Raw genomic sequence first — 12,960 nt, forward strand, 5'->3', positions numbered from 1 at the left:
TTGCTATTACTGACACCAGTCCTCATTGTCCTCTTCTTTCTACTGTGGAGAAGTGTCTGAGTCTTTTTGTGCTGTTTGGCCAGTGAGATAATTTCATGGCTTTCTTCTCTGCTAGCTCCAAGCACAGCCACTAAGAATTGGGTTGCTCTGAAGACCCTGGTGCCGAAATTCATCAGTGAGCATCATCCACTATTCAAGGAATTTCAAGTAGCATGTCATTCCAGAACTGTAGCACTGTTTATCAGTCTCAGAACAAGAGAATATAACTATGGTTTAACCTTATCATTTCTCCACTGTTGAATCACTTCCCTCTTTTATCCTTGAAGCCCAAGAGCTTATAAAATGTGTGCTTGAGTTCAGGGCTTTTGTTGAAATTTTTGGGTGGTTATCTTTGGAGTTATTTTCTGGATAGTGATGTGATGTATTTTATTCTGACTCTTCCTGCTTGGATTCTGGATCTATGTTTACCTGTCAGTCTCTGTCTTTCAGTCTTTCTCTGTCTCAGTTTCTCTGTTTCAATTTCTCCCCCTCTCTCTCTCTCTCTCTCTCTCTCTCTCTCTCTCTCTCTCTCTCTCTCTCTCTCTCTCTCTCTTTCACACACATACACGCATATATAAGGCAAGACACTTTTGCTTAAAACCAAATCTGAGGAGTGAAGGGGAAGAGCAGAAAGAAAATTCCTTTACATATTTTCAAATAAACCTAAGTCAATGTGACAAAAGTAAAGATATCTCATTTCATGTACTTTATTAATTTGCCATATATATAGCTTATCACTCTTTCAAATATTTCTAAGTGTGATTTCAAATACAATGGAACATATCTTTTATTTGAAGCTTGGTTTTATTTCCTATTGAAATGTAAGCCAGTAATACCTGAAGTATACATGTATATAACTGCATTACATGCATTATATATATATAGAGAGAGAGAGATCCATACATTGATAGATAGATAGATAGATAGATATAATTTACTTTTTTAGTTTTTCTATGAGATATGACAAAATAATGTCACTATTATAGACATGACTTATATAGGTCTGCATGCATGTTTCTAATTTTTGAATGATTATTGTAAACTAATATTTCAGTTTCTTGGATCAATAAGTTTTATTTAGATTACTTAAAAAATCCTTTGGATAGGGCTGGGAGTTTAGCTTAGTGGTAGAGTGCTTGCCTAGCATGCACCAAGACCTGGGTTCAATTCCTTGGTACCACAAGCATAAAAAAAGCCAGAAATGGTGCTTTGGCTCAAGTGATAGAGCTCTATCCTTGACAAATCCCAAGGACAGTGCCCAGGCCCTGAGTTCAAGGCCAAGGGCTGGCAAAAAAAAATAAAAAATAAAAACATTCCTTTGGATAAATAGGGAAAGAAGTGAAACTTTCTTTAAAGATCCTTATTGACACCACTCCCAAGATGCTTGACCTGATTTGAAACTTTGGCAAGGTAGTAGGGAATGAAATTAACCCCCCCAAAATCAACAGCTTTCCTGTATGCCAACAATGAGAGGAACGAGATAGAAATCAGGAAAGCAACTCATTTTGCAATAGCCTCAAAGAAAATAAAGCTCTTAGGAATTAACTAAGAATGTAAAGGATATTTATGATGAAAACTTTAAAAATTGGAAAAAGGAAATTAAAGCAGAACTGAGGAAGTGGAAAAGACCTCCCGTGCTCCTGGATTGGAAGAATTAACATCATGAAAATGACAATCCTGCCAAGGGCTATCTACAAATTCAATGCAATACCCATCAATATCCCAATGCCACTCGTTAAGAAAATAGAAGAAGCAATCCAAAATTTCATATGGAATAATAAAAGGCCTCATATAGCAAAAACAGTCCTTAGCAGAAAGAACAGCGATGGAGAAATAGCAATACCAAGTTGTAGACTCTATTACAGAGCTATAGTGACCAAAACAGCTTGGTACTGGCACAAGAACAGGCCGGAGGACCAATGGAATAGAACTAAAGACCCAGAAATCTACCTTCAGACCCATGGCCACCTAATCTTTGATAAGGGAGCCAAAAAGTAGAATGGAAGAAAGACAGTCTCTTCAACAAATGGTGATGACAGAACTGGTTAAACACCTGCAGAAAACAAAAGTTGGATCCTTCTATGTCACCTTGCACCAGGATTAATTCCAACTCAATCAAAGACCTTGAGGTAAAAGCAGATACACTGAAAACTTTAGAAGAAGGTAGGAGATACACTAAGTCTCCTTGGCACAGGTCAAAACTTTCTTACTAAAAACCCACAAACACAACAAATCAAAGAAAGTTTGGACAAACGGGACTGCATTAAACTGCAGAGCTTCTGTATGGCAAAGAGCACAGCTAGAAAGCTAAATAAAAAGTCTAAAGAGTGGGAAAAGATCTTCACTAGCCTTACAACAGACAAGGGCCTCATATATAAAACTAATCTTCAAAGAAACAACTATCGCATGAAAATATGTGCTAAAGACTTAAAGAGAGTCTTCTCTAAAGAGGAAATAAGAATGGCTTATAGACACATGAAGGAATTCTCAACATCTCTGGCCATAAAGCAAATGCAAAATCAAAAACCACCCTAAGATTCCACCTCACTCCAGTTAGAATTGCCATGATCAAGAAATCTAATAACAGATGCCGGCAGGGATATGGCTAGGATGGATCACTGCTACACTGTTGGTGGGAGTGCAAACTCATTCAACCACTATGGAAAGCAGTATGGCAATTCCTGAAAAGATTAAACATAAAGCTCCCCTATAACCCAGCAATTTCACTTCTTGGCATTTAGCCACAACATCCAGAAACAAGGACATACTAAATCCACTAGCACAACGATGTTCATTGCAGCACTATTTACCATAGCAAACATGTGAAATCAACCCAGGTGCCCCTTAGTAGATGATTGGATCAAGAAGATGTGGTATTTATACACAATGGAATTTTATGTTGCCATCAGAAGGAATGACATTGCCCCATTTGTAAGAAAATGAAAAGACTTGGAAAGGATTATATTACGTGACATAAGCCAGACCCAAAGGGACATGGGCTCAATATTTTCCCTTATTAATAATAATTAGTACAAACCTAGGACTCTCCTAGCAGAGGATTACAATAGCTCAAAACCTAGGTACATAAGGTCATATAGGATGAGAGTAATTGAAAGGATCTCTAGGAGTTGGAAACAAGAGCTTTATCTTGTGTGATGGTTGTTCTTAATGTACTGTATCAATTCGCTTTTCCTTTTTTTCCCTTTGGTTAATCTCATATTGTTACTGCATCTGACTTTGTTAACTGTTATATTGTATGTACATTTATTTGATTACTTGAAATAGGAAAGGGAAGGGGGGAAACAAGATAATTGGGAGGGAGTGGGGGGCAGGAGACTGGGACAAAAACATGAGAAGGGATATCGATGTGTGAGAAGTAATGCAGTACTATCTGCTGTAATGCACTTACTACCTGTGACTGTAACCCCTCTGTACATTACCCCAACAATAAAAAATTAAAAAATCATTTGTATATGCCTTTTTCCTCTTGGTTCCTCTCAAAGATGTAGGTAAAACCTAATTTAATGGACTTTAATAAGGACAGTTAGAGCAGAAAAAATAGATTTTTAGTCAATAATTGAGACAAGAAAAAAAAATTGGTTCAAGAGATCTGGTCATTATGAAATGATAATAGGTCAACTCAACAGGAATGTAGCAAAATTATAAATGGATCCACCATCAGAGCATATAAGTATACAAAGAAAATATGAATAATTATAAAGATAGAAATTGGAATATAATATTAGTAAAATTCTGTATCTCAGTTATAATAATGGGCAGATTGAAAAGTTAATAAAGGCCTTAGCTTTTTCACTTATTGCATCAAAACTTTGGATTTTGCTTATCTTTAGTATGATTCAGTTATAGCAGGATTTTGAGATTGGCAAAAAAGAAAACCAGTATTTTAGAAATGACTAATTGATATGAATGAAATATGGTTAAGTCTATAACAGGTACCAGCAACTTTTTATAACTATCTATCATCTTGCTTGTTGAAAAGTACCCTATACGAATTCAAAGAAATTGAATATGGATGTAGCCCCTGAGGTTCACAAAAGAAAAAGACTCTTATAATCCAATTAAAGGCCAAACGGCAAGATAGCAGTAGAAAAAGAAAATCAATAAGGCTGAGATAAGACAGCAGAAAGGAAAAGCAGGGCATTGTTGGTGAACACTAGCAAGGGTCAGATGTGTTAACTGCTGATATGTTCTTGAGTAGTCAGTGCAATTTTAACAAGAATCCAAGGCTCTGGTTTTCTTTTTTCCTTAAGTCTTTCACATGTGTCTCTACTGGAATGTTGAAAGAAAGACAGAAAAGATGAAGATGATTAAAAATTGAAAAGCTTTCGATGTGTTAGCTTCCTTGTATTTTAATTTTTAAAATCTTTTAAAAATTGTAATTAACAGAAGGGTTTCCGTTATATTCGCCAGATAGAAGGTGCATTACTTCACACACATTGATACCCCTTCTCATGTTTTTGTCCTCATTTCCCTCCCCTAACCCCTTCCCTCATCTGGTTTTCCCCCCTACCCTTTCCTATTTCAAATAAACAAATAATTGTATATACAATATACAAGATAACAAGATAAGATATTGCAACAATATGAGAATAACCAAGGGACAACAAAAGAGATGAGAAATAACATAGTATGTTAAGAGCGACAATCACACATTATATGGCTCTTGTTTCCATACATGATGCCTTCCCTGTATTTTTAAAGGCCATGTAGTTATCTATTAACTTTAATGACATAGTTACTCTGAGGGAGGATGTGACCAATTCTCTGGCAAAGTTTTTAGTGAGATCCATGTACCAAGCTTCTGAATTATAATACTAATCATTATATTTAATAATTATTGTGTGGTTTGTGTCAACTATGCTGCTGAAGTCTTTATAGACTATCTTATTCCCGCAGTTTTACTGTTTTCTTTACTACTTCCTAATATTACTATCTTCCTTATATAGACAAGATCATTAGGCTTATAGCAGTTGCTACACTATTTCTTAAATGTATGACATATTAAAAATTGCACAAATATGTGAGAGTAGCTGGGTTGGTAATTCTAGCCACTCAGAAGGCTGAGATATGAAAATTGAGGTTAAAAGCCAGTCAGAGCAGAAAGATCTGTGAGATTTTTGTCTCCAATTAGTTACCAAAATCATGGAAACAGAGCTGTTTCTTTTTTTTTTCTTTTCTTTTTTCTTTTTTTGCTAGTCTTGGGCTTGAGCCCAGGGCCTGAGCTCTGCCGTTGGACTTTCTCAAGGCTAGATATCTACCACTTGAGCCTCAGCACCACTTCCAGCTTTTTTTCTATGCATGTGGTACCAAGGAATCGAACCCAGGTCTTTGTGCATGCTAGGCAAGCACTCCACCACTAGGCCAAACTTCTGGCCACAGAGCTGTTACAGTTTTTTGAAAGATTTTATTAACACTAATTTTTATATCATATTTCAGATGTCATGTTTATCAAACAAGAATTCAAGAAAGGAATCTCTGTATGCAATCACTGGCACATAGATTTTAAAACATAATTAAATGAAGCTGAGAGTTTGGATGCCATAGATACATATCAATGTATATAACATTATGTCTATAGAATATATATCCCATCATAGATTTTTATGTCTATATAGTTATGTTTATATTTTCAAGACTGTGTCAAGAGCTGTCTCTTAAGTGCTAGTCTTAAGCAAAATAGCTCAGTGACGGTGCCCAGGTTCTGAGTTCAAGCCCTAGGACTGGCACAAAAAAAAATAGAGTAGAAAATGGTCATTAGTTTTAATATAAATAAATATTGCTTAAGAAAGGCAGGAAATGAAGAGTGATGTAAAGTATAATATCAACTTCAATTGAAGTTGTTATCATATGCTTATTGGTTGATTGAACTAATTTTTCTTTGGAATTATAGTTTGCATATCATCTTTGCTATTTGTCAGTAAATTTATAATAAGGGTATTTAACTCTGGCTCAATTTCTCCACCTGATATAAGGGCATGATAACATCCTTCTTCACATTTCTATTATAAGTACAGTTGATCCTCATTATTAATGTTTTCCGTATTTGGAAATTCAGCTACTCTTTACATTGTATTTATAATCTCCAAATCAATACGCTAATTCTTGCATACAGTCCTTTGCATACATGTGCAGAGTGATAAACTATTGGAATCACAAGACACTCATTTGAATAAAGTAACTTTTAATTTTATCTCTCATATTGTTATATATATACACACACACATATTTGTGTGTTACATTCGGTGCTAGGCTTTTAGTATTCCTTGTTATTTAGTTAATTCTTTTACTTATTCTGACCCTTTAAGTGCAAGAAGTCTGAGATAAGCTTTTTCAATGAAAAGATACATATTATGTAAGCTTTATCCAGGAATGAGTAAAAGTTTTGAATTTAATGATAAGAACTGAATAGTATATATTAAGTGAGATAGCTTCAAGGAAAAATATAGTTAGTTAAGGTTAGGTGTTAATAAGTCAAAGAAATTCTATTACCAGAAGCTCTCAGGATCCTAACCTGGAAATTCTAAGAGCAATGACCTGTATCACCAATGTAGTTTCCATGGCAAATTTACAGTTACTATAAATACCAATAATCTATATAGTTATAAAGTACCAAAACCAGAACCTACTATTCACCTAAGGCTCAACACTTCCTCTCAGTTTCCCTTCTAATTCATAGAAGTATTTAAAAAGTTAATATTTGGCATGATTTTGACAGGATAGTGAACATTCCCAAATAGAATCACTGTGTTTAGAAGGCAAGGTTGGCAAACACAATTTCCACTTTTTTGTTTCCATCGTCTTATCTATAAGCATAGCATAATATAAATTATTAATTATTAACTGAATTAAAAAGTCAATTTTGGATGCCAGAATAAATCATCTTTCAAGATAACCCTATCAGAAAGTAAATAGTTTCAGATTTACTGAAACTGTTTGCGACTATTCAATTCTATATTATTATGATGTGAGAGGAGTCATGGACAGTACACAAATGAATAAGTGTGGTTCTGTTTCAATGAAACTTTATTTATAAAAATAGGCAATGCAAAAGATTTGGCCTGTAAACTCGACTTTCTGGTGATCTTTGATTTAGTGTCTCAGAGGATCTTGGTTTATAATTTTTAAAAATCATATTTAAGTAAATATTATCTGATTTTTAGTTCATTAAAAGGCCCATAAACTACTAAAAGTAAAAACATTTTTTCTATAACTATGTTTTTCTGTTGATTATTTTGGTAGTAAATCCAATAGTGGGTAGTGAGCATTGGTTTTATGTCAGGAATTATGCTAACCAGTCTATTTAACTATGACATTTAGCTCACTTATGGACACAGAACAAAGCCTAGAGTTAAAGTAACTCATTCAAAGTTACACAATAGGATGCGACAAAATCTGGTCCCAGGTTAGTTTCCTTCACCTGTGGATAATTTTGACCTTGTAGTCAGTAAGCAATATTTCGTGCCTAATCTATATTTTTTTTGTTTTTTATTTTTGTGGGTCATGAGGCTTGAACTTGGCCTGCTCATTGTCCCTGAGCTCTTCAGCTCAAGGCTGCCATCCTACCCTTGAGTCAAACCCACTTCCCATTTTCTAGAGGTTACTTGGAGATAAGAGTCTCAGGTCCTTTTGTGTCCAGGCTGGTTTTGAACCTTGATTCTCAGATCTCATCTTCTTGAGTAGCTAGGATTACAGGCATGAGCCACTGCACCTGACCACCTAATCATTTTTTTTTGTAGACTGATGGTTTAGGGAGGATGCTTTGAATGTCAAAGTTCATTACATAGTATTGTTACATTTTTTCTGAAGAAAACATATTAATTCAATGGATGAGTAGGTGGATAAGTATGGGTTTTAGCTGTAATTCTTTAATTAGCCTTCCAAAATTAGCTTATTTTTATTTCTAGCTAAGTCCTCTAAGGTATTTAAAAGAAGACTCTACTAGAGTGAATATTTTCTACTTTACTCTGCTATGAGATTTGTTTTCATCAGATAATTTGGGTATTTTCCTTTATTCTTCTTTAATATCCCAATTAAAGGATTAACTAGTCCTTTTGTAGGTCTGACTCAATACTGCCACCCTGCATAGAGCCATACACTTTGGGTATTGATTTGCATTTGTTGAATAAATAATTTCATTAGCAGCAGGGCTCTTTACCTTCTTATGTGTTGATTATTGTTCGTGTCTGTGTCTAAGTACTCTAAGTACAGTTCTCAGAGTAAGCAGAAAACTTATCATAAGAAATAAAGTGGTCTTCTTTGAAGAAGAATTAAGAATTGCCTATAGACACATGAAGAAATGCTCGACATCTCTGGCCATAAAAGAAATGCAAATCAAAAATGACTCTAAGATTCCATCTCACTTCAGTTAGAATGGCCATGATCAAGAAATCTAATAACAACAGATGCTGGAGGGGATGTGGCCAGGAGGGATCACTACTACACTGTTGGTGGGAGTGCAAACTCATTCAACCACTGTGGAAAGCAGGCAGTTCCTCAAAAGACTAAACATAAAGCTCACCTATAACCCAGCAATTTCACTCCTTGTCATTTACCCAATCATCCAGAAACAAGGACATACTAAAGCACACCAATGTTCATTGCAGCACTATTTACCATAGCAAATATATGAAATCAACCCAGGTGCCCCTCAGTAGATGATTGGATCAAGAAGATGCGGTATTTATACACAATGGAATTCTATGCTGCCGTCAGAAGGAATGACATTGTTCAATTTGTAAGGAAATAAAAAGACTTGGAAAAGATCATATTAAGTGAAGTAAGCCAGACCCAAAGGGACATAGGCTCAATGATTTCCCTCATTTGTCATAATCAACAGAAACCTTTGGCACTCCTAGCAAAGATTTACAATAGAACAAAACCTTGATACATAAGGCCATATAGTATGACGCTAAATAAAAGGACCTCTAGGATATAGAAACAAAAGCCATATAATGAGTGATTGTTGTCCTTAATGTACTATGTTGTCTCTCATTTCTTTTGCTGTCCCTTGGTTATCTCATATTGTTACAGTATTTCACCTTGTTATCTGATATATTGTATATATACATATTTGGTTATTTGAAATAGAATAGGGAAGGGGGGTAAACAAGATGAGGGGTGAGGGTGGGGGGAGGGAAATGGGGACCAAGACATGAGAAAGGGTATCAGTGTTTGTGAAGTAATGCACCTTCGATCTGGTGAAGATAATGTAACCCTTCTGATAATTATGATAAACAATATATGGAAAATATAAAATAAAATTAGAAAAAAGAAATAAGTTTGTCAAAATGGCTTGTATTGGCATTCTAAATATTGAAAATGAATAATAAAGGCAGAGTAGAGATAATTTATCTAGCTACTATACTACCCAACTATATTCCCTTTTTATTTTGCTCTCATTTTCTAAATCAGTATTTTATTTGGACTTACCACGTGCTATTTTATCATTTTCTTTATTTTTGTGAGTCATGCGGCTTGAACTCTGGGCCTGGGCACTGTCCTTGTGTTGTTCAGCTTAAGGCTACTGCCATACCTGTGGGCCTGGGCATTGTCCCTGAGCTCTTCAGCTCAAGGCTATTGCCCTATCTTTGGTGCCACAGCCCCATTTTCTACTGATTAATTGGAGATGAGAGTCTCAAGTTCTTTAGTGCACAGGCTGGCTTTGATCCGAGATCATCAGATCTCAGCCTCCTGAGTAGCTTGGATTGCAGGCAATGAGCCACTTCACCTAGCTAGGGACTTATTTTATTAGGATTTAGTATTAATACGAAGAGTTCCGTAATAATGACTCTTGTTTTCTTGAATTTCCAAGTTACATGCCATCTGCTAGTGGTATCGCTCTGTGTAAGGGTTTTAATGGAGACAACATAGAAAGAACATTATAGAAGATATGATGGGGAACAGCTGATTAGTTAGGGTGAGAGTAGATAGGTCATTTTTCAGGTATAGAACATTTGGGCAATATCTATGAGAAATAAGGCTAAAATAACAAAAGATGATAAAGTATTTAGGGTAAAATCTACATTTTGTTTCTATTAGAAAAGTGTGGGGCAGGGAATGAGTAGAGTCAAATAAGGCAGATTTTAAAATGCATGCACTGATAAGGGAGATATTGGAAGTCTTTCCTTAGAGTGTAATATGATCAGAATTGTATGAACTTAAGTCTAGTGATCCTCTGAAGTAGAGAAAGTTAATGGAGGAAGCCAGTGACTAATGGGCCATTGTCCTTTTCTGCCTTGCAGCTTTCTCCTGTGCTTCTGGAGAGTATCTAGAAATGAAGAACCAGGTATGCAGCAAGTGTGCCGAAGGCACCTACTCCTTGGGCAGTGGCATCAAATTTGATGAATGGGATGAATTGCCAGCAGGATTTTCCAACATTGCAACATTCATGGACACTGTTGTGGGCCCTTCAGACACCAGGCCAGACAGCTGTAACAAGTAAGAATCCAAAGGAGCCTTTGGATCTCAACTCCATACTCCACAAAGATGTATTACTCTTTCCCTGAAAGAAGTTGAGGACTAATATTCATGTTGAGTTGGATTCTAGATGAGCCCATTTCAAAGAACTGTTATTTTTTGGTAGTTATTATGACTACCATAGAAAATGTTTCATGAGGTCAAATAATAGTTCTTCATATATAATGGATGCACTCTACAAAATGGAATGAAGTTTTTAGAGAAATGAAATTAGGTCAATGTTATTCCTCCTAAGCTTTGTCAATGGTCGTGGTGCTTGGGACTCTGGGCATGGGTATTGTCCCTGAGCTCTTCAGCTCAAGGTTACTACCCTATCTGGATCCACAGAACCACTTCTGAATTTCTATTGGTTAATTGGAGATAAGAGTCTCACAGTCTTTAGTGCCTGGTTGGCTTTGAACCATGATCTTCAGATCTTAGCCTTCTGAGTAGCTAGGATTACAGGTGTGAGTCAATGTGCCCAGCCCTTTTTCTAATTTTTAATGGATAAATTCTAACTGTTTTTTTTCTTTTTCCTTTGAAGGGACAAGTGAATAATCTTTATTTAGGTCTTGATTATCTCCTGCAAATGATAGTAGTAGATTATGTACTTAAGGTAGAAAGGTCATTAATTTATTCTTAGGAAATGAATAGCATGCAAAGAATAATAAGTTGTTTTGAAAAAATAAAGCAAAACATTTTGCTTTGGGATGTACAACCTCCTATTCCTATTATCCTCTATAGAACATTTAATTTACTGTGTCTATACTTAAGAAATTCTGTTTTAGGCCTCTTGCTGCCTTTGGGTTTTTTCAGGACCCTGAAGTTTAAAAGTTTTATTTACTTTTATTTTTTAACCGTGATCTAAGAATTATGGAAATTACTTAACTGTGCTGAAACATGTGTTTCCTTCTTTCCTTTCTCCTTTCTGCTTTCTCTCCTTTCCTTCCTTCACTTTTTTACTTCTCCAGTCATTCTTTCTTCTAATCAACAGTGATTTTATTATACCGACTGATCAGATTGCTCTAAATGTGTGCTCCAGTCTGCTTTCTGTTCTTAAAAAAGTGAGGCTGGGAAAGAGTTTTATTCAGCTCATTGTTCTGGAAGTCCAAAAGCAGCATTCTGGCATCTACTTGGCTTCTTATGAGGTCTTCCTACAGCTTCCACTCATGGCAGAAAATGATAGTTCAGGTTGGCACACACAGAGGAAAGGGAGATGGTCTCTGGATTCAAGGAGAAAAGCATCAATCCATGTATGAAGCCTGTTATCCACCTAATATTTCTTAAACACCCCAATTCTCAATACTTGCTATTGAAAATTCCATTCAGTATGCATCTATCAAGGACAAACCATACTTAAGCCACATAAATTTTATGTACACGTACTGTGTTTTAAACGCATAGCTTCTTAGAAGAATGTTGGGGGTGAAGCGACCTTAGATTATTGTTTTTGACTGTTCCTGGAATAGCTTGTTCGTGCAAGAACTTCTGTGATAAGGAAAACTGTTTCAACATAGTGTCTTCTAATATATTCAATAAAAGTTCAGTGTGATGTTGCTGTATTTCCTCCTTCTTTCCCTCTTCTTTTTTTCTACTTCTATGATCTTACATGCTTATTACTTATTATTGATTGGTTAAGTCACACAACATATATAATTAGTAAGCCAAAAGAGTTCTTTGAATATGATGAGCATAAGTTCTTTTTATATTTTTATGTAACATTTGCTGTGTATAATAGACGTATACATACATACATGTGTGTGTCTCTGTGTGAATGTGCTGCTATGTCTTTCAAGTCTATAGCTTTTGCCCTTTTATCTTCTTAATGATGTTCTTTGATAGTCTGAAGCTTAAAATTTGAAAGAAAATTGGCATCACTTTTTGTGTATTGTTAGCTTTTCTTTTATATCATAAGAGAGCTTTGCTAATCCGAGGTAGTGAAACTGTGAAGGCTAGGAATTCTTTTTATTTCCTTCTGATGGTAGGGTTAAAATAATCTTTAAGTAGTACAGAGGAGTTGCCATTTAGCAAATAAATATATGGATACAATATATTTTGATTAATGTCACTCCTCTTAACATTCCCACTCATTCCTCAACCACCCACTGTTTGTATCACTCGTTTTAATTTGGTAGGAAATACATTGGATTCTTGTCTGCATTTCCCTCCTTTTCTCTTCATTTGTCTATTCCCCTTTACTCTAATCCATCCCCTTTGAGTATCTGCTTCCTGGTGTTTCATTTCACTACACATTGATTTTGGCTTTCTAAAGAATGTCACTATTTGAGATCTCCCTTGAATCTACCATATTTCAGTGAATGCATTTTTATGTATTTGCATATAGTACTAGGGTTTGAACTCAGGGTCTCACTCTCTCTCAGCTTCAGTGCTCTGCAGATGCTCTACCTATGAGTCATTCTTTCATCTCTGTTTCTTAGTAGTTAT

The 12,960-nt window shown here is 35.5% G+C and overlaps 1 protein-coding gene across 2 annotated transcripts in view; it reads left to right on the forward strand.

Moving 5' to 3' along the window:
* Nucleotides 1–12,960, forward strand: part of Elapor2 (endosome-lysosome associated apoptosis and autophagy regulator family member 2) — a 153,379-nt gene that overhangs the window by 68,749 nt on the left and 71,670 nt on the right. For both annotated transcript variants that reach the window (XM_090332884.1, XM_090332885.1), the window contains one exon: nt 10,302–10,497. In XM_090332884.1, the coding sequence (XP_090189010.1) occupies nt 10,302–10,497 (196 nt within the window). The remainder of the gene's footprint in view (nt 1–10,301; nt 10,498–12,960) is intronic.

This window comes from Megascapheus bottae, chromosome 5, assembly GCF_031878675.1.
Source record: "Megascapheus bottae isolate mThoBot1 chromosome 5, mThoBot2.hap1, whole genome shotgun sequence".
NCBI lineage: Eukaryota > Metazoa > Chordata > Mammalia > Rodentia > Geomyidae > Megascapheus > Megascapheus bottae.